Raw genomic sequence first — 19,736 nt, 5'->3', positions numbered from 1 at the left:
CGCAAGGAACAAAACCCTGAAATCTATTAAGCCCCGACAGGCTCCAGTTGCTGTTTCGACTGGGATGAACGTTTTACAAGCGGAGCTAATTACACCCTTGCCCTGCTTTCTTCCTTTCTTCAGCCCCCACCCCATAAATGTGAAATAACCAGAGGGCAGTTGGTAGTAAATTAAATCTTTGCGGTGTCCTGAGAGGAGGTTTTCTTGCTAGCAGGAAGAAGTCTGCTGAGCTTCAGATGTTTGGTTGTTTGTGGGGGTTTTTTAACTAGAAAATGGGAGACTCTGGCATATTGCCGTGGCACACCTATTAAAGGGACACACAGATCCCAAACTGAGTCTGGATAGAGGAAAAAATAATTAAACAAGTAGGTCATTAATTTGTGAGTGTAGTCAACTGTTGAGAGGAGCCAAAGAGAAACTATACGCCACTTGAGGTTACAAAATTACAGGAATGGTGGGGTTTTCTCCTGGTACAATTCATCTGCAGGGCAGCAGGTTGCATGAAATCCCAAACTCCCCCAAAATATCTTCTGAGTTTCCCACTGGTGGGATGGCATGGAGGACTTGAAAATGAACCTGTTCTGCAGAGGCATAGAGCATCTCCAGCGAGGAGTGCAGGTGGGTCGTGTCCTGTGAGGAGGGGACCAGCCCACGCAGCCCTGATCCTGCCCTCTTTGCCGGGCAGGAATGAAAGAGAGTGGCAGCTTGTCTCTGCAGTGGAGGCATCAGAATAGCTTTCCTCTGAACTTCTACCCCAACAGCTTGGGTGACAAAGCCCTGTCCAAGTCTGGAGGCCGGTCAGTCGGAGCATATACGTCTATAGAGAAGTGTTGGGTTTCCCTTACAACGCGCTGGGCCTCCCAAGAGGGGTTTGGTTTTGCTGCAGCGTTGCAGGTGACAAGGTTTGTGCTGGTGGCTCCTGGCAGATCAGCCTCTTGGGGGACGATGGTCCTCAAAGCACTGCAGTGTTGTGTGCTCCTGCCTGGGCAGGCTGCTTGAAGACAAAAGCCCATGAAAGCCCCGTAAGCCTCAGCCATTGTGGCTTGTGAGGCAGTTTCATAGATAATCAGGGTTTTGTGTCTTTGCGTTCTTGGTGGTGCCTCAGGAGCCACTTCCATGGGATCCGCCTGGTTCCCTGCTGGTGATGCGCTGGGTGGCCCTGGGCAGCTTGTGCTGAGACCTGGCAGCGTGCGCTGGCGTGACAGTGGTGCCACAGTCTCCCGTTGCAGTGTGGGTGTACGGAGGCAAGCCTCTGTCTAGAAAAGATCCTAGACATTCTCCTTTCTCCTCAAAGCAACCAGTTAACAACTGGGAATTGGCCAGATTGAAGCAAAAAAGAGGGCAATCATTATGTATTTTATTATTTTACTTGTCCGTGGTTTTTTCAGGCCATGATGAGTCTTTAGAAAATAGCTCCTACCAGCGGAGGAACCGTGTTAGGATGCTTGGGATGGCCAAGTCTCTAGACTTCTTTTCTTCTCAGGTCAGAGAACTGAATTTCCTTTTCCTCTAACCATGCCTTTCACGTGGAAGATATTCTCGAAGCAGACAATTTTTATTCTGGTAATGCAGCCCCTGTGGCCAAAGAGTCCCTGTTGCTGCTCTGGAAGTAGACGCTGCAGTGGGTCTTTACTCAGATACAGAAATTTTGGGGAGTGGCTGGGGCTTGGTTGGTTGACTTGGAAATGCAAATTTATTTATAGGAGGGGAGTGGACTTGTCCTGAGATTGTGCGTCTCAGCTTTGGTTCTTTGGCATTTGTCAGGTTGACCTCCGCCTGGAAATCCATCCTGCCTTGGTGAGCGGGACCCGCCAATGCAGTTTCTGAGAGGGATTTAAAATAAAAATTCTGGTTGGCATCCGAGAAGATGAGTTTAACTGAAGTACTCAGGTTGTTTATTCACGTACCTCCTTCCTGATACAGACCCATCCTGGTTTGACTGCCCAGCGTGGACCACCCAGATCTTCCCAGGAAGCAGCCGTGCAGGTGCAACGGTGTAGGTGGTGCACATCTGGTAGTGGACTTCTAAAAATAAAATTAAAAAAAAATTTAAAAAATTGTCCCCATAGAGGTGCTGGGCGGCATGGGGAGGGCCACCAGCTAGATCGGGTGGGAAGGATGGATGAAGCTAGCAGGACAACCTGGTGGAGTATCTTGAGCAATTTTCCTTATACTTGTTTTAAACCCTTCAAAGTCAAATCTCAAACTTCGGGGGTTTCTTCTCCCTAATTAAATTAACAGGCCATATGGTGTTTACCGTGAGCGCCTGCAGGATGGAAGGAGCTACCTCCTGGATCGCTTTCTTTTTTTCCGAAGAAGCTGCTTTACCTGATGTCGCTGTTCTGAAATGTTCTTTTCGGCAGCAGGCATGAGGGGTTACTTCAGCCGCCTCGCTGCTGTTGGTGTCACCTCCTGGTCCTGGAGATGAGCTGTGTCGTAACCTTTTCTGTTTCTGCAGCCGCCTTTCTCGTCTCCTGGCTTTTGTAATGCCGTTCTGCTGCTCAGTGGGAGTCTGTGCAGGTCAGGGGTTTTTTGGGCTTTTTCACACGCAGGTAATGATCCTTGTTCTTGGAGCTGAGGAACACAGAAGACAACTCAAGTTGGTGGAGTTTTGGGGGTGGTGGTGTTATTTTTAACAACTACTACCAGGTTTTTTTTTTTGTTGAGGGTACATTACCATCTCAGGAATGTGTGAAACTGAAAGTTTTGTAGAGTTTTGTTCTTTATTAATGGACTTTTTTTTTTTTTAAAAAAAAAAAAGTTATTTTGCATGTGCTGCTTCTATCTTTACATGAAATCTGGAGGAGGCAAATGAAGACTTTGAGGAAGATGGATTTATTATCAGACCCTTGCATTTAGATGAACAGGAAAGTAGGGTAAGAAGCTCTAAACCTGTAGGAGAAATGAAGGAATGAAGTCTCAGGTTTTGCTGTCTGTTTGGAGCTACTGTAACTCTTTTAGTAGGGTTTTTTCGGTAAGCATTATTCTTGTGAGTGAGTGGACTTTGCTGTGAGCTCATCCTGCATCTCTCTCAAGTGGTGGTCCTAAAAGGGGAGCTGGATGACCCCTCGCCTTCAGCCAGGCTCAGCTTGTTCTGGGGTATCAGGGCTCCCAGAAACAGCTGACGTTTGTGTCCGCTGAAAACACCCTGCCACATTAGCATGTTCCCGGTAACGGATGCTCAAAGGGTGTTTCTGTGCAGAGAAGCCTCTCTAAAGATAGCACCGTGAAGTTCTGTGTTGTCAACCAGGGACACTTGATCTAAAAAACAACATTTGATACACAGACAAGGTTTGCAAGTGCCATCTGGATTCTGAGAGATGAGCTAGGTTCTCTCTGTTTTGCATACACTCACCAGGAAAAAAAAAAAAAAAACAAAGTACGTGCAGGCAGATTAATTCTTCAGGATTACCTGAGCAGGACCGTGTAGATCACACGGATGTCCTCCGTGACATGGGACACCAGTGTAATCTCATACCACTGGGCAGCACGCGCTGGTGCACCTTCTTAAGGTGCTGGAAATACTTCTGTAGTTCAGTGGTATATATATTTTTTTTTTTTTGAAAGCCAGGTGGAATCAATTTAAATTCCCTGAGGCCAGTAGTATTTTAATCTGCTCTCAAGCACACTGCAAGGCAGAACCTGCAAACGACGCAAACCCTGCAGCAATGGGTGTGTTTTTAGGGAGGTGGGTGTGCAGGGTATGCAGATGTCTCTGTCTGGTTTCAGTTCTGTGTGGTGGAGAGACCGTCCTCAAAAATACCCCAGAAGCCTGGAGAAGAACTCTGGGTTGAATAGCAAACTTATATCCCCGGGAAGACGTGGACAATGTAGGTTTTAATAAATATTTCACTTCAGGGCTTGTTTCTTGACTTTCCAGTTATCCCCTCCTATGCAAATCCCATTTCCCTGATGGGCTGGTGCCATTGAAAGGCAGCCTGCGCTTACACGATGGTGAAAAGTCTCACCTGTGCCCAAGCACAGATGGGTCTCTGCCTCCTGCTGCATCGTTAGAGGAAATTTATAGGTGCTGTGTCACAGGCTTTGCTGTGACTGGGGGAGGGAAACAGCAATTAGACACAAACCTGGGGGTTTTGCTGGGTTTTGTTGTTTGTGGGGTGGGCGCTCTACTTCCTGCAGTTTTGGTGGTTGCGCTTCTTGGTGACCATCATCTTTGGTTTTCCCTTGTGCTCCAGTTGATGGTGAGCAGGTTAATGCACATTACCAGTAGCTGGTTTGGGACAACCCTAAGAATGACGAGTTAGAAAGTCTTTTCTGTGCTGTGTTGCAGCATGATGCTTTGAAAGTGCGTCAGCAGCTGAGCCAACACCTTCACGCTGTGGTCCCTGTGCATCACTGAATCTCCGGAGGTTATCCATGGAAAATCTCCACCTCTGCTGCCCAGGAGAGAGAGAGAGGAAGGAGGCACAGCCAAGACAATTACGGCTGTGCATCTGTCTCTGCTGGGGTCGTTCCCTGAAGAGACCAACAAGTAGTCAGATTTAATAGATTAGATTTGATATTAGGAAAAATTTTTTTGCTGAGGGTGGTAGAACACTGGCCCAGGTTGCCCAGAGAGGCGGTGGATGCCCCATCCCTGGAAACATTCCAGGCCAGGTTGGCCGGGGCTGTGAGCAACCTGATCTGGTTGGAGATGTCCCTGCTCCTGGCAGGGGGGTTGGACTGGGTGGGCTTTGAAGGTCCCTTCCCACCCAAACCATTCTGTGATTCTGTGATTAATGGCTCTCCTGTCCACCCCCATCTCTCTGTGCCTGGACTCTTCAGGAGGTGCTGGCTCGTGATGCTCAAGCACGGCACCAGTGCCCCCACTCCTGTGTATAGGTGCCCATCTCCATCATCAGGCTCCTAAACACTACTAAACCCCATCCCTAAGTGTTGCTCCTGTGCTTCCAGCTCCGTGGGACGGTGGAAAGCTGATGACGCTTGGGGGAAGGGGAAGAGTACTTTGTGTGGTGACACGAGGAGTGTTTTTAAGAGGCAAAACTGTCATCTTGGCAGGGCTCCTGTGTGTGTCATTGATCGGGAGTCAATATTAGCTGGGCAGCGGCTCATGTACTTAGCGCCCAAGTGAGTGAGGCATGCTCTCTGAAGAGAGCCGGCGTGATTAGCGGGTCTTGGCTACGTCGATGGGGTGGCAAGGCGGGTGTTAGTACGTGCAGCACTGCCGGCAGCGTTGCGCGGGATGCTGAGGTAAAGCCACAGTGGGCTGCGGGGTGAGGAATGCTTGCGGTCCTTGGTTTGGGCTTTGGCACTTGTACGAAGTTGTAAATAATGGGGATGATAAAGACTTCCCAAGTCTTGATTTCTTAGACAACTTGCCCAATTTTGGATAAAGTTTGGTGGAACTTTGGCCTTGGAGCTGGCTGGCGGTGGGTGAGCTCCTGCTCTTCAGCCTCCGTCCAGAGAAAGGAGACTCCCTGTTGGACTCTGCTTTATATTTGGAAAAGAGAGCAAACGGTATGACTTCAGGGACCCAAGGGGGATTGTTTATCTGTGTCCTTCCTCGATGGCTTCATTTTGGGTTTGCGGTAGGACTTGGATGGTGGGTTGTTTTGGGATGGATTTTTGTTTTATTTTGTTTTTGCAGAAATTCCCCCTTATTGTTACCTAAAGTACTCCTTTTGACTATGACCTTCTCCAGGTGGTCAGAACTTGTACCTGTTCTGTGCTTAACAAACAGTTTTGGGGTTTTTTTTCTAGTTTAATTTAGGCTTTTGGGTGTCCTTGGTATTATTTGTAGCTCTCTGTGGTCTCACTGATTGTTATGGATTAAATGTGGTGTTCTACCTTGAGACCTTCTCACTTCTTTAAGAAATGGCCTTTTTTTTTTTTTTTTTTAAGTGGTGTTATTTACCAGTTATTGGTAGCGGCGCTTGGGCTGCTGATACTTTGGGTCTGTCCTGTATGTGTAGCCTTTTTTAATCGCAGTTCCCATCTTACTCAGTGTGAGTATTTTCTACTCACGGGATATCCTCACCCCGTAGACACCAGATTTGCTGTACCAGCTCTCATCAGCTTCTGATCCCCGTGTGCTCAGTGGCATTCGTGGTGCTATAAAAAAATGCAGATTTGCTCAGTACTGGCTATTTTCTGAGGTCAGTGGTGGACTTTTAGGTTGATATGTAGTGGTGGGGACCAAATCATCAAGCAGCAGGGCTTGATGATTGAGATGGAGATCTGAGGGGGGATGTGTTGTTAAATTGTTATTTTAGAGCTTCTGACTTCTCACTGCACCCAGTGAAGGTGCAATCTAATCCCGGGGATGCTCAGGTATAAAGTCAAGCTTATCTAGACCAGGGCTGTCTCTCCTGAAGGTGGCTGGTGTTTTCCTCTTGCTGCTGTGGTTGAAGCATTTCTGGGTTCTCTGACGACCCAAAACTTGAGTCAACCTTGCGGCCAGCAGCTTCCTGCCCGCCCGGGCCGTGCTGTCACTCCTCATGTGTGGGTGCTCTTCCCACTGTGTTCGTGGGGGCTCTGAAGGGCAGCAAAAAACCTGCAGGCTTGATCCCAAATTGTGGTGGTTATGAGCTGCTTGGGAGTTCTTCAGGGCCCGCTGGAGAGCAGGTGGGTGTTGAACTGATGGTCTGCAGCCAGGACCCTCAGGTCTGGGGCACGGGAATTTTTTTTTTTTTTTTTTACTGGAATCTTAATGGTCCAAAAGATCCTCTTAACAATCTGTGGAAGCTTCTGTACAAACAAAACAACAGATCCCAGTAGGAACTGGCGCTGCGTGTGACCAAACTGGTTCCCAGCAGCTGACAGGGAGCAGAGGTGCAGCGGTGGGCAGGACTCGGAGCCCCGGGAGCCGCGGCATTGGGATCCAAGCTCCCCGGGCGCTGTGGCGTGGGGCTTCACGCCATCACTTACTGTTTGGAGTCAGGGGTTAAAAATGCACCGAGAAGTGAAATGGCCCCTGCTTCTCTCCAAGGAAACTCCTGAAACGATCGCTGATACCAGGCGGGGATTCATCCCGCAGCGAGCAGAGAGGGACCGCTGGTGGAAAGCCTTTAAGCGAGGGGGCTCTGCACTGACCCAGAAACAGCATCTCTCTCAACATCTGCTATGTTCCTTACAGAACTGGCTAGAAAATGACCTCCTCTTCCACAACTTTTATTTTTCCAACTGAATCCAAGAGCTGGTATATAAAACACCAGGCAGTGAAAAAGAAGGATCGCTAGCCTGGTATCTCAGAATAGACCATCACTTTTTTTTTTTTTTTTTTTTTTTTTTCCCCACCCAGCTTCCAGGCATGAACCAGACTCGCAGTGTGGAAGCAAAAATTTCCCAGGAAGGGGCTTGGGTGGGAAACGCGGTTCCTCTGTGGGAGCCACGGGAATGCTGGACCCGGAGCTCTCGCTGGGGCTTTTTGCAGCAGCCCGGCGCGGAGAAGGGGGCTGCGTCCCCGGGGAGTGCTGCTGCAGCGTCGTAGCTGCGGCCTCGCCAGCCCTTCGGCTCGGCCGGCTGCAAGCGGAACGGCGCCGCCGAATCACAACGCTGCTGCTGCTGAGGTGCTTTTTGCAGATTCCCCTGTTCCGAGCTCTTTTGTTAAGGAATAAAGCGAGGCAGCTGAGGGCCTGGGCTCCCAGACATTCAAATGGAGTTTTCTGAGCGGTGGTGAGGTGAATTTGTGGCTTACATCTCCTCTCGAGGTCTTGCTGATGGATTTTAAGCAACGAGCACTGCTGTGGTGTCTGCTCGGACACCTCTAATTGCAGTGTCCATGCAAGAGGCTCTTGTGCAGGACGTGCTGCAGAGAAGCTACATAGCGGCCAGAACCCTCTGGGAACGCTTCCCCGGGGTGAGAAAAGCCACCAGCCTCCCCAAGGCTCCTCCAAACCCGCACATGCGGCCGGAGGGCGAGGCCAGGTACGATGGCCCCGTGCTGCTCCGTCAATGGGATGGTGGCTTGTGTCCCCCCGGCTGCAGCAGGGTCATTCCTGTGTCTCCTCCAGCATCTCCGCTGCTCCGAAGCCCGTTTAAATCAATGGATGCATTTCTAGTGACCGTTATGAGCTATGGAGAGCCCCTCGGAGCTAATTAGTAATTAGAGGATGCCAATTAAGCTCAGCTCTCCTGCCGCTTTTCTGGTACCGCTGGGGTGGAGAGGAAGGTAACAAAATGGAGCTCAGCGTGGCTGCGTTTCGTCTGGAGAGCAGGAGAAGGGTGGAGCCGCTTGCTAAATGGCCAGCAGTCCAAGTTTGAGAAGGGTTTGTGAGTGCGGGATAAAATCCTCTCCTAAAGCCTCTTAAGGTGGAAAACGCTTTCAAAAGTTGGAGCTTGTTTTGTTGTGTTTTCTCCCTTTTGGGTCTCATTTTTGCAGGTTGCAGCTTTTTTTACTCTATGATGTTTAGCCTGAGCAGGAAGAAAAAAAGAATTTCCAGTCCCAAAATTACAATCCCCAGTTGTTCTTCTATATCACCTGTGGGATTTTTGGTAGCAGATTATTTTCTTTATACCTCAGCAGAGCTAAGCACAGCTTTATTTTAAAACCAGTGCCTGTAAAAGCCTACAGTTTTAAAGTTCTGAAGTTTTCTCTTTTCAAAACTTGAGTCCTGTTTCAGAGCTCACTGCACTTAATGCTGTTATTACCCCGGACAACAGGCTCTTCCAGAGAGGGCTTATGCCAGCTAAAACTGGTGGGTATTGAACAGGAATCAAGAATTAGCCCGCTAATTAGAAATAGAAGAGGTTTTGGGTCGAGGAGGAGAGCTGTGGTGTCCCAGCAGTGTGCGTGGAGCGGAGGCCGAGCTGATGGCTTTGGCGTCGGAGCGCAGAGGACGGCTCGCCTGCTCCCCGCGCTGCCGAGCGGGTTTGGTCCACGCCGTGCGGTCGTGTCTGACGCTTCGTGGTGCGGGCGCGGGTGGTCGGGGGGGGGATGGAGCCTGGCCATCGGTCCTGAACTGCAGCGGAGGTTAGAGGATGCTGATGAGAGGAATGGGCTCTCGGTGCCAGCGCTGCCAAGGGAGCCTGGGTTAGTGTCCTTCAGCTGCAAGTTTCCCATGTGTTGGACCACTTACTACTCTCTTTAGTAAACTTGGTGTTCACTCTCTAGACCCCAGAGAAGCAAATAGAGAAGCAAATCACCTCAGGCTCTCATTTATTTATTTATTTTCCCTGACTTACCATTGCTCTGTACGTATAAGTCCCACAAAATAATCATTAAAAAAAAAAAATAAAATCTTTGATACGGAGCGTTACTCCGAGTCTCTGAATGGTATCCCTGTTGTACGTGTTGTGTCTGGGCTCCGCCGGCCTCGGGAGCCGTTAATCTTCCTGCTGTTTTCTTCCCTGCGGCAAATGAGAGACAGATGTTCCCATCTGGAAAGTTTGCTCTTGCCGCTGTCGTTTTGCTCGAAGTCAGAGGATTTGGAAAGCAGCGCAAGCAGGCTGGGACTTTTGAGAACTAATTTTTCCATGATTGTGCTAATTGCCTGTTTGATATCTGTAACTGCTTTCATTTTTCATTCAGAGCGCTTTAGCCTCATAAGTCAATAGTGCGGAGGAGTAAATATTTCTTAATGTTGTAATGGTGGTGGGTGATTTTTAAAAGAGTCTTTATTCTGTACCTTTAAATGGAACAGTGACATGATGAAAAATTACCAAAATGCTTTAGCTGTAACCAAATTAATTAGTGGGCATCTCTGGCTTTGCTGGAGCACAGCTGCCCTGCCCGTGTCCCGGGTTATAGCCCTGGCCAGGGAGGTCTGAGCAACCAGGGGGGTGGTTTGGGGGAGGAAGGAGATCTCCTGCCAATCCTCAAAGCGCTTCCCGTCCTAAAACTGACATGCTGGCTGCTCTATAGGCTGCGTTTCCAGGAATATATTCCATGAGGATATATTCCAGGGCTATATCCCTCCCTTTGGGCTGGCTGTCTCTGATGGGGGCAGAGCAAGCGGCTGGCGAGGATGAGGAGGGTTCCTGGCGCTGGGGCGTCGCGGGCTCCCCGGCGGTGCTCGCCGCATCCGTTCTAGCCAGCCGATGAGCAGAGGCTGCTGGCAGGGACCTCAGGAGATGAACTCGGGTCCCCAAAATTATTTGCAGAGTGGGAGGGGAATTGCTGTGGTGTGTTGGTGATGGCAGCCGCAGCTCCCGGGTGGCTGCCGCGCTGCGTGTGAACGGTTTTTGGGGCAGCTTGCACAGTCTGATAACTATTCCCTCGCTACTTAGTGGAAAAGAGAGTGAGGGGTACCACACCAAGGCGATTTGTGTTCTTGTAGAAGAAAGACAACCAGAATCTGGGGGGCTTGATGTGTACCCTGCTCTGGACGCAATAGTTTATGGGATGGATCCTGCATCCGTGGGTTTGCACCGCCGGCCCTGGTCTGAGTCCGTGGGCCAAGAGGAAAGCGGAGCCAAGGAGGCAGGGATGCCATGCAGGTGGGTTTGTGCTCCTGGGTCTGGCATGGCCAAGGTGAGGGCAGAGCCGGAGCTGCAACCGTCTTCTCTGGGTGGGAACAGAGCAGAAACCTGCTGTAAGTCCAACCTGTGCTACTGATGAGTTTGTAGAGCCAGGCACTTTAATAGGGTTTTATAAAAATCACTGAAGGGCAAGATGGATAAAGATCTGCAGTCTGCCTCCAGGAATAAATTATTAATCTGATTTCCCTTATTAACTGCTTTCTGGGCTGGTTGCGAGCGATAACATACTTTGCTCTTTCAAGTTCTGCTATCTGAGTTTCACATTGAATTGAGATTTAAAGTGAAACAGCTGTGTGTGGGAGAGGAAGAGATGGCAGTGGAGATACACGCGTTTATTTTTGATTTATAAAATGCCTGTCCCAGGCTCAGCAGCTCCCTCCTGTGCGACGCGAGGCTCTCCTGCGAGGTGCCGAGTCCTCTCCACTCCCACGGCATCTTACAGCTCGGGAGCCTAGATGTGCTACCAAAGCCAGCTAAACAGGGTAAAAATAGGCTGATGGCATTCAGCGGAGGCAGTATCCATGCGGTAACACGAGTTACCCTCTGCAACAGATGCTGTAGTGTCATCTTGGCCAGCTCCGTGCTTTGGCGTGGAGGGAGGAGGACGGAGAAGGACCTTGGTTGACCAACGCTTGCTGCTCACCTGTTTGTGTGACACGCTCGCGTCTCCCAGTTCTGGTTGTAAATCATCATTTATTGACTCAAGCGAAAGGAGACCTCTGGAAACCACCCTACATGCAAATAAATGTCAATATTTGTATAGAAATGTAATCTTGGCTGCAAACCTCAACGTCTCCCTCCCCACCGAGCTGGGACTAACCCAATCGTCCTTTTTTCCCTAAGGCTGCTGGCTTGGCTGCCTTGTTTCTGATGCTTATCTTCAGTCTTCCCTCTCCATCGCTTTTTGAGGCGGTGATGCTGCAAAAAGAAAATATTGGCTCTTTCCTCCACGGTGTGATTTCAGTTTGAGCTTGTGGGAAGCTGTCTGGAAGCAGGCGATGGAGGAGTTGCAGTGGAGGAGCGGTGAACGGCGTCTTCTGGAAGTCTGAGTAACCATACCCTTGCTTTGCATGTGGATAACCGCTCAGCTGCATGCCTTGGAGATCTGCAGAGGTGCTCCACAGATGGCTTAGAGCCGTCGAGGGAAGGGAAAGGCAACCTTAAAGAGGAGGAAAGATGTTAATAAAATTTAAATGTAATTCTTCCCATTTCTCAGCTCCGAAATGTGAAAAATATTAGCTTGGTGGAGACTGAAAACAGATGGTGAGCAGTTGGAGCAGATAAGCATGTTATTCAAAATAAACATTCGCCAAAGCTGGGGAGGTGGCGAACCATATTTCATTTCACCCTATTTACATTGTCAGGTCAGGTTACACTGCTGCTGCCTCGCGTTTGCGCTCAGACGATCAACAGGGAACCCCGCGATGCAAGCCGGCTGTGGCACGTCCTTTTCATTGTCGGCGCATTGGGGCTGCAACGGGTGGGTTTGGGCCGCTGCCCTGGCTTTTTCTCCAAATCTATTGGGCTAGTTTTCTTAAAACAGCTCTCCTAGGCTGTAGGCAGGGTCCTGCCAGCCACCGGAGAGGACACTGAGGTGTGTCCTTTGTTTCCCTCTTCCAAATGGTCTCTGGTTCAAAGGACTGTTTCTAGGAAGGGTTGGTCTTGCTGGCTTGTGGCTTCTCTCCCTTGCTTTGATGGGTGTTTTGGGGTGGGCTGAGTAGCCTTTGGGGGCATATTGTCCGTCCATTGGCTCCAGGCCCAGGTCCTGGGTGACGAAATAATTTCTCCTGCCAGACTTAACCTTGGCTGCTGCTACTGGGACGATTCTCTTGCTCTCAAGAGACAGGTATGAATTTTGGGCTCCTCACTTTTTGAGGTTAGGAGTGGCATTTTAGGTGACGAGGATATTTGCCTGTTCTAGATGAATGTCAAAACCATCTACTCTGATTAAACCTCTTCTTTCTGGATGAAACTGTTATGTGCTTTCACTTCTGAGACCCTGAACCACTGGGCAAACCCTTGTACGTGGTTTTGTGTTCAAAAGCCCTTAACTAAAACCAGAATGTTGTTAATTTTCAGACTTTCAGTCTAACCACTTAGTGGTCAAAGCCTTGTTGACAAGTGTTATGACAGGATGAGGGCTAATGGTTTCAAAATAAAGGGAGGTAGATTCAGATTAGATATTAGGAAAAAAATTTTTTACGATGAGGGTTGTAGAACACTGTCCCAGGTTGCCCAGAGAGGTGGTGGATGCCCCATCCCTGGGAACATTCCAGGCCAGGTTGGCCGGGGCTCTGAGCAACCTGATCTGGTGGGAGACGTCCCTGCTCCTTGCAGGGGGGTTGGACTGGATGACCTTAGAAGGTCCCTTCAACCCAAACCATCCTGTGATTCTAAGTGTGCTGGTTTTTGCTGGGGTAGAGTTAATTTTCTTCATAGTGGCTGGTACGAGGCTGCGTTTTGGGTTTGTGCTGGAAGCAGCGTTGACAATACAGGGATGTTACAGTCACTGCTGAGCAGCGCTCACATGGAGTCGCAGCCGCTTCTGCCTCTCACCCCACCAACGGGTGGCTGGGTGTGCACAAATTGGGGGGGGGGGGGCCACACAGCCAGGACAGCTGACCCCGGCACCCAAAGGGACATCCCGCACCATGTGGTGTCATGCTCAGCATGCAGAGCTGGGGGAAGGCGGAGGAAGGGGGGGATGTTTGGAGTGATGGCAGTTGTCTTCCCAGGTGACAGTTATGGGTGATGGAGCCCTGCTTTCCTGGAGATGGCTGAACTCCTGCTGCCGGTGGGGAGCGGTGAATGAACTCCTTGTTCTGCTTTGTTTGCGTGCGGGGCTTTTGCTATTAAACTATCTTTATCTCAGCCCACAAATTTCCTCGCTTTTACCCTTCCAATTCTCTCCCCCATCCCACCGGGCCAGCGTGAGCGAGCGGCTGTGCGGGGCGTAGGTCCCGGTTGGAGTTAAACCGTGCTAGCCAGGTCTGGGTTTGCCTGCTCGCTGTCCTGCAGCCTGTGAAAGGGCGCAGCGAACCCTACCTGTGCGTACCTGCCGGTTTCGCAGTGCTGCTCCTGTTTCACACCCGTTATTTCTTTCAATATGTTTCATGTTTTGACTTCTACAGAAAGCTGGAGCGCTCGAGTCTGGCAGGCGGGTTTGTGAGAAGCACTTCAGGCTCCGTGCAGCTCATTTATCTACAAAATCACTCCCAGGCCAGGCAGGTTTCTCCTTGCTTGACTCTCACAACAGCGAATCGAGGAGTATCCTACACCTGCGTCACGAGCGGCTTGAAATATCTGTGTCTGTGCTGCGCGTGCCCTCCAAACACCCAGCTGCAGGCTTTAAATCCGTTTCCCGTGAGGGAGGAGGAAAGGCTTTACTGCCCGGAGCTGACAGCAGGGTTTAAGAGACTGCACGTACTCCGTGTATTCGCTCATAGAGGTTGTTGGGTGGTGTTAAATTGTGCCCGTGCAGGTCATAGAATCACAGAATGGTTAGGGTTGGAAGGGACCTTCAAAGCCCCTCCAGTCCAACCCCCCTGCAAGGAGCAGGGACATCTCCAACCAGATCAGGTTGCTCAGAGCCCCGTCCAGCCTGGCCTTGAACGTTTCCAGGGATGGGGCATCCACCGCCTCTCTGGGCAACCTGGGACAGTGCTCCACCACCCTCAGGGTAAAAATTTTTTTTCCTTATGTCCAGTCTGAATCTGCCTCCCTCTATTTTAAAACCATCACCCCTCGTCCTGTCACACCAGGCCCTGCTGAACAGTCTCTCCCCATCTTTCCTGCCGCCCCCTTTGGGCACTGGGAGGCCGCTCTCAGGTCTCCCCGGAGCCTCCTCTTCTCCAGGCTGAACAGCCCCAGCTCTCCCAGTCTGGCCTCACAGCAGAGCTGCTCCAGCCCTCTGATCGTCTTCATGGCCTCCTCTGGACCCTCGCCAACTGGTCCATGTCTATGGTGTAAATTTCTGTAAAGCATCCACATTTTCTGCACTGTAGCAGTGGCTCGTTCTCTCTTCCCTTGCTCTCGGCAAGCTCACAGCTCTGCCATCACAGCTAGAACAAGGTTTTCTCCTGAGCATCCTCCTGCAGAGCTGAGCACCAGCAGCCTCGGGCACTCAATAACTGCCTGTCACCTCTTCAAAATGTGACCCTGTGGATGGGAGACACAACCCAGGAGTTGTGGCCCCAGCAAGGATGCAAGGCAGGTTCACGATCTGCTTTTTGTTAGTAGATATAAATCTCCCATCCTGGTATTATTCTGCCATCCGTCAGAACTATATTTTGAATTTGGGGAGGAGGATGGGGAGGAGACCATTCTGTCTGTCTGCCCCCCTGGGGTTATTCGTGGCTCTCTTCTCCGGTTCCTTATCTTCCTTTTTGGGGGAAGGTGACATCCAGTTTTCCTCGTGCAGTGTTTTTATTTATTCTCCATCGCTTAGTTTATTCTCCAATTGCCGAAGGCATTTAAGGATTTGTTTAAATTCCAGTGTGCTTGAGATGCTCCCTAACTTGTCACTTTTTTTTTTCTTGTGCCTTTTCCCTTTTCTGAAACCCACCGGCATGAAGAGGTTAATAAAACACTTCTTTTTGCAGTTTATAGCTAGCTGTTCCTCAGAGGTCACCTATCAGAGTAACACTCTTTGTACTACACGCCGTAGTAGATGGAAGAATTCTTTAAAGAAAACAGATAGGATGAAATTTGTCCTGAGTGGGCGTTGATATTGCTCCCTCTGAAATGCGCTGCGGTATCGGAGAGCTGGAGCCTCGGTCCCCTGGGAGCGCGGGAGCGAGAGTTCTCCGGGGAACAGTCACGACCCCAGGTTTTCTCCTGGCATGCTGTCTTGCTGTCTCACTTCGCTCTTTCTCCTCGCCAGAAAGGAAAATCATCAGCTGTGCTTAATCTTAACATATGCTGCTTTTTAATTTGTTACGCTAGGACGAGAACCGGAGCGGCGAAGGAGATCTGGTGCGTACCAACAGTCACCGCGGAGTCAGACAAACTGGGGCCTGGCCGTGCCGCTGGAGAGCGGAGGGATGAGGGGTTTCGGGTGTATTCAGAGCTCTGGGGCTTTCTACTCTCCTGCACACCTGGGCTTCTGAAATGGGGCACGCGAATATATAGGGCACACAGTATAAACTGCTATATGTGCCTGCAGCTGTCCCTCCCCAGACAGCAGCCTTGCAGCATCTGAGATCCGAAACTCCCATCGCTGCGAAATCTGGTCTTCAGGCTTCACCGGCTTCTGGAGAAAATGAAATTTTTGCATCAAGCCAAGACTAAAACAGCATCTACGCGATCGGGTTTCATTTTACGCCGAGTGAATCGTCTTCCCGTGTGAAACTCCAGTGTGTTCACGGCTGGGAAGGCAGCTCTCCCACCCACCGCCCCCTCTTTCCCTGGTTAACCTTTGCAGGTCTTGGGCACAACGCTGAGCGAGTGTCACCGCAAAGGTTTGGCGATTGGCAGCTTGGCAGCAAAAGCGTTGTGCCATAAACACGTTCAGTCTGCGTCCTGCAGGCACCGCTCGAAAAACAACGACACAACAGTTGTAAATGTTTCTAAGCCCAGGTAGGGTTTGGAAGGAGGAAGAAAAACCACCCAGTGTTTCCAGTTTAGGCAGGTGTCCTGCTCTGACACTTGGAGTATTCAGTCATTAACAAGAATTATTCTTAGAGCATCATCCAAAAATCTATTGTGGCGTTTGACTCTTCAGCGTGATTTCAGAGGACTGATGGGGGTGGAATGACTTGGAGGTGTTTTGAGGAGCATCTCAGCATCCTCTCAATGCATCTAGAGGCAGCGCGAAACGTTGCCATTGGTGAGCCAGTAAATCTTTCTGGACAGTGAAATGTGGAAGAAAGAGAGGGAGAAGGCAGCGTTTCTGCAGGGACCATCTCGCTGGCCCGTTTTTAGCCCCAGGTCACCTCGAGGCTGGCTCAACTCTTCCTTCGCAGTCTGGTTTGCTCACATGATTCTCGTTAAATGGAAGTGTTTGGGCTAAAAACGAGGGGGCTTATAAAGATGGTTTTTATCTGCGTTTATAGATGCCCCAGGTCATTGCCAGGAAGCTTTTAAATTTAGCTATCCTGTTTGCTGCTTGTCTGTCGGAGTTAGCTTGGAGAAGAAGGTGTTGGCTTCTCGTGGGCTTTGGTGTCTCTCGCAGTAGCCCAGCAGTAGCCAGTTTTATTTTGGGGCTATAAATCCAGTGTGACTCTTTTCACCCTCTGTAGATAAACCAAATTATTTCTGCTTGCTTAATGTGCCCTAAGAGCGTTTTAGGAGGAACCTTAAGGATTGGTTTCGCACTGTTTCTCTCCAGAGCATGGCGATACCAGGTTGGCCATATTTGCCTGGGGAGGAAGGTTTGATAGGAAGAGGATGATGAAGATCAAACGAGGTGGGCGCGTGGCAGCACGTTGGTATTTGGGGTATGTGGTGGGAAAAGGCTGGAGCAGGCAGGGAGCGATGCGATGCTCTCCTTGCCGTGCCCACAGACGTGGAGGGCGGCCGAGAGCTCCAGAGAAGAGCGTGAACCGCGTCTCGCCTCTCCGTCCCGGGACTGCGTGCAGACAGGTGGTGGTTCTCGCGTACGAGCTCAGGATTTTACAATTATTCCTGGCTTCTGAGCAAACGTCTTCCCGTCCCCTGATGCCATCGGGCAGCTGGCACCGTGTGGTGGGTAGGCGCAATTAGCGCTGTTTTGATTGAAAAAACTGGGTCATTTAGCAACGTTTCCCTTCCGTGCCTGGGTGAATGAGCTCAGACTTTTTGTGGCAGAAATGCCCCAACTTCATGCACAAAACCTTCTCTCTGGCTGTTTTACTGCGTTTATTTAGGGCGGGGGGAAAGGCAGGGGTTTGCCTTCTCCTGCTCACGCCGTCTGCACCGAAAGGGTAAGGAAACGTGGATTTTCAGATTGTCCTGCAAATAGTGGGGAAAAAAAAAAAAAAAAGCTAGGAATAATGGACTTCATTTGTTACCTTCCTGGCATTAGCAATGACTTGCAGTAAGGAAGATAAATGAGCCAGCTCTGCCCGGTGTGTGGCGCAGCGGCAGAGCCGGTGCGGGTGGCTCGTGGATGCCACGCCGGCGGCACCGAGGGCTCGCGTGCCGGTTTGCGTCGTGTCTGCTCTCGAAAGCAGCGTTTTGGTGTCGGGAGCTGCGAAGTGGCAGGTTTTGTGGCTGTATTTCGGTGCAAAGCTTTGCCATCTATTCAGTGCTTCCCTGCTTTACGGGAATACAACATTTAAAGCTGAATTTCTCACAGCTGATACGTAAAGCTGTGTATTTGTAAAGCTGTGGATTACAAATTAGATTGTAATTTAATTTGATTAGCTTACAGCGTGCGCTTTAAAACCTTTCCTCTGTGGCTTAAAGAGGCATCAGGACCGATCCCGGACGGCACAGAGCCCCTGTGCACGTGTTTTTTTTCTCAGCCGTGCCCCCTTCGAGGGGGTGCGCTGGGAACCCGTCGGGGTTTCTGCGCGGGGACGCGCTGGAGCGCGGTCACAACTCGTTAGTGAGCTAATTGAACGAGGCGAGCGGCGGCTTGAGGAGCAGGGAGCGGTGACCGCGCTCTCGGAGGGGCGATTCGCATCGTGTTGTCCGCGGTCATGAGCTCCGCACCGGAGCCGCTGCCAGCGCAACGCGCAGGACCCCTGGGGTGATGTTGGCTCCCATGGGAGTTGCGCTTTGGAGAGGCTTTATCTGCTGAGCTGTCTGGATTTTAAAAGCAAGGAACCAAAACCAAACCCCTGAAAAAAATCCCCCAAACACCCCAAGGCTTGCATAAGCACATATTTCCTCCTTGTCTCTCGTCGCCCCCCAAGGATGCCTTTTGAGGCTGATTTTAGCCACTGGAGCCTGAGTGTGCCCACACTGCTCAGCCGCGCTGGGACATCCCACCAGAGCCTGGGCCCGCAGGAGGGACCCCGAGAGGCTGAAAAAGGAGTTGAGGTGTGAGCTGGGTGATGTATCGGACACCAGAGCCTGCATGCAGGAGGGAGGGCGTGCGTAGCTGATGTCCTGAGGTTGCAAAGCTGAGCTGACCATTTTGGTTGTTTGCTGGCCCAGCTGCGCCACAGCTCCCTGCGCAGCGCCCCAGGCCGGCACCCACCCAAAAACCCGACTGCCTGTTGCGCGGCTCCAGGAGAGGATGCATTTCCTCCAGAGAGGCTGTCTCGGGGCCGTGCAGCGTGGACACGGCGCGTGCGAGGCTCTGTGCGTGCTGGCGTGGGGATGCTGGGCTGGGCGGCGAGGACCGTACTGCTGTGAGGGAGAGGAGGTGCAGGATCACTTCATTTTGAGGTGGTGTTTGGTTTTTTGGGGTTGGTGGTTTTTTTTTTTTGTTTTTTTTTGTTTTGTTTTTTAAAGCAAACATGCAAAACTGGTCAGAGCCGGAGGCGAAACCTCCACACTCCATGCTGGCAAGGCGCGTGGGGCACACCTGGGGAGTATCAAGGGGATCTGAAGCGGGGAACAACCAAAGCAAAGAGGCAGAAATACTTTGAGGAGGCATCTTCAGGCACGAGGGGTGAGAAGATGCAGCCAAGAGACTAGGATGGCGAGCATGGGCACCCTGAGCCTGCCTCGCAGCGTCTCAGGCCACTTGCTGCACCCCGGGTGCCTGCCCACCCGCTCAGGACCGTACTCTTCCTCTTCCCGTGGCGGCTTGGGGCCATGCAGAGGAGCGTGGGAACCTTGCGTGACGTCCCCCCACCTCTCCTCTTCACCCTTCCCACTGTACTTCGTGTGCTGGGCGGGGAAACACTTGTCCCTGGCTGTCGCTAAGCATTACCACCTTCTCTCTGTACAGTTGCTGGTGAGAAGAGGCTGCCAGTGATGCCCGGATCGCCCGTGGAAGTGAAGATACAGTCCAGGTCCTCTCCTCCCAACATGCCACCGCTGCCCCCCGTGAACCCCGGCGGCCCCCGGCCCGTGTCCTTCACCCCGACTGCACGTAAGAGCCCAGTAACGCTGCTTTTCCCGGGGACCAGGCGGAAAGGCGCTGCTTGTAGAAGTCACCGGGGATGTCTCAGCCGTCAGCTAGGGCTGCTGGCCAGCACGGCGAGCATTAGCCACGGCTGTAAGGAAGCGGGGACTGGGGCTTTCCTCCTGTTCTGCTGCATATGCAGAACGTATAACGGGGTCTGTAGTCGCCCCCCCATCCCCCTGCCTGCTCCTGCCTTGCTCCCAGTGCTGCCTTGAGTCCTCCTCTTTGCAGGTGCAGCCTGGATTTCCACTGTAAACTCCTTAAGAAATGGAAGGCTTTTATCAGGTTGGCTTCA

At 51.1% G+C, this 19,736-nt stretch overlaps 1 protein-coding gene across 3 annotated transcripts in view; it reads left to right on the top strand.

The window, feature by feature from the left end:
- Positions 1-19,736, top strand: part of CBFA2T2 (CBFA2/RUNX1 partner transcriptional co-repressor 2) — a 65,210-nt gene that overhangs the window by 28,163 nt on the left and 17,311 nt on the right. For all 3 annotated transcript variants that reach the window (XM_086760567.1, XM_086760566.1, XM_086760568.1), the window contains exon 2: positions 19,265-19,408. In XM_086760567.1, the coding sequence (XP_086616693.1) occupies positions 19,265-19,408 (144 nt within the window). The remainder of the gene's footprint in view (positions 1-19,264; positions 19,409-19,736) is intronic.

Source organism: Chlamydotis macqueenii, chromosome 16 (genome assembly GCF_036417535.1).
Source record: "Chlamydotis macqueenii isolate bChlMac1 chromosome 16, bChlMac1.mat, whole genome shotgun sequence".
Classification (NCBI taxonomy): Eukaryota; Metazoa; Chordata; class Aves; order Otidiformes; family Otididae; genus Chlamydotis; species Chlamydotis macqueenii.
This window is presented reverse-complemented; position numbering and strand designations above follow the sequence as displayed.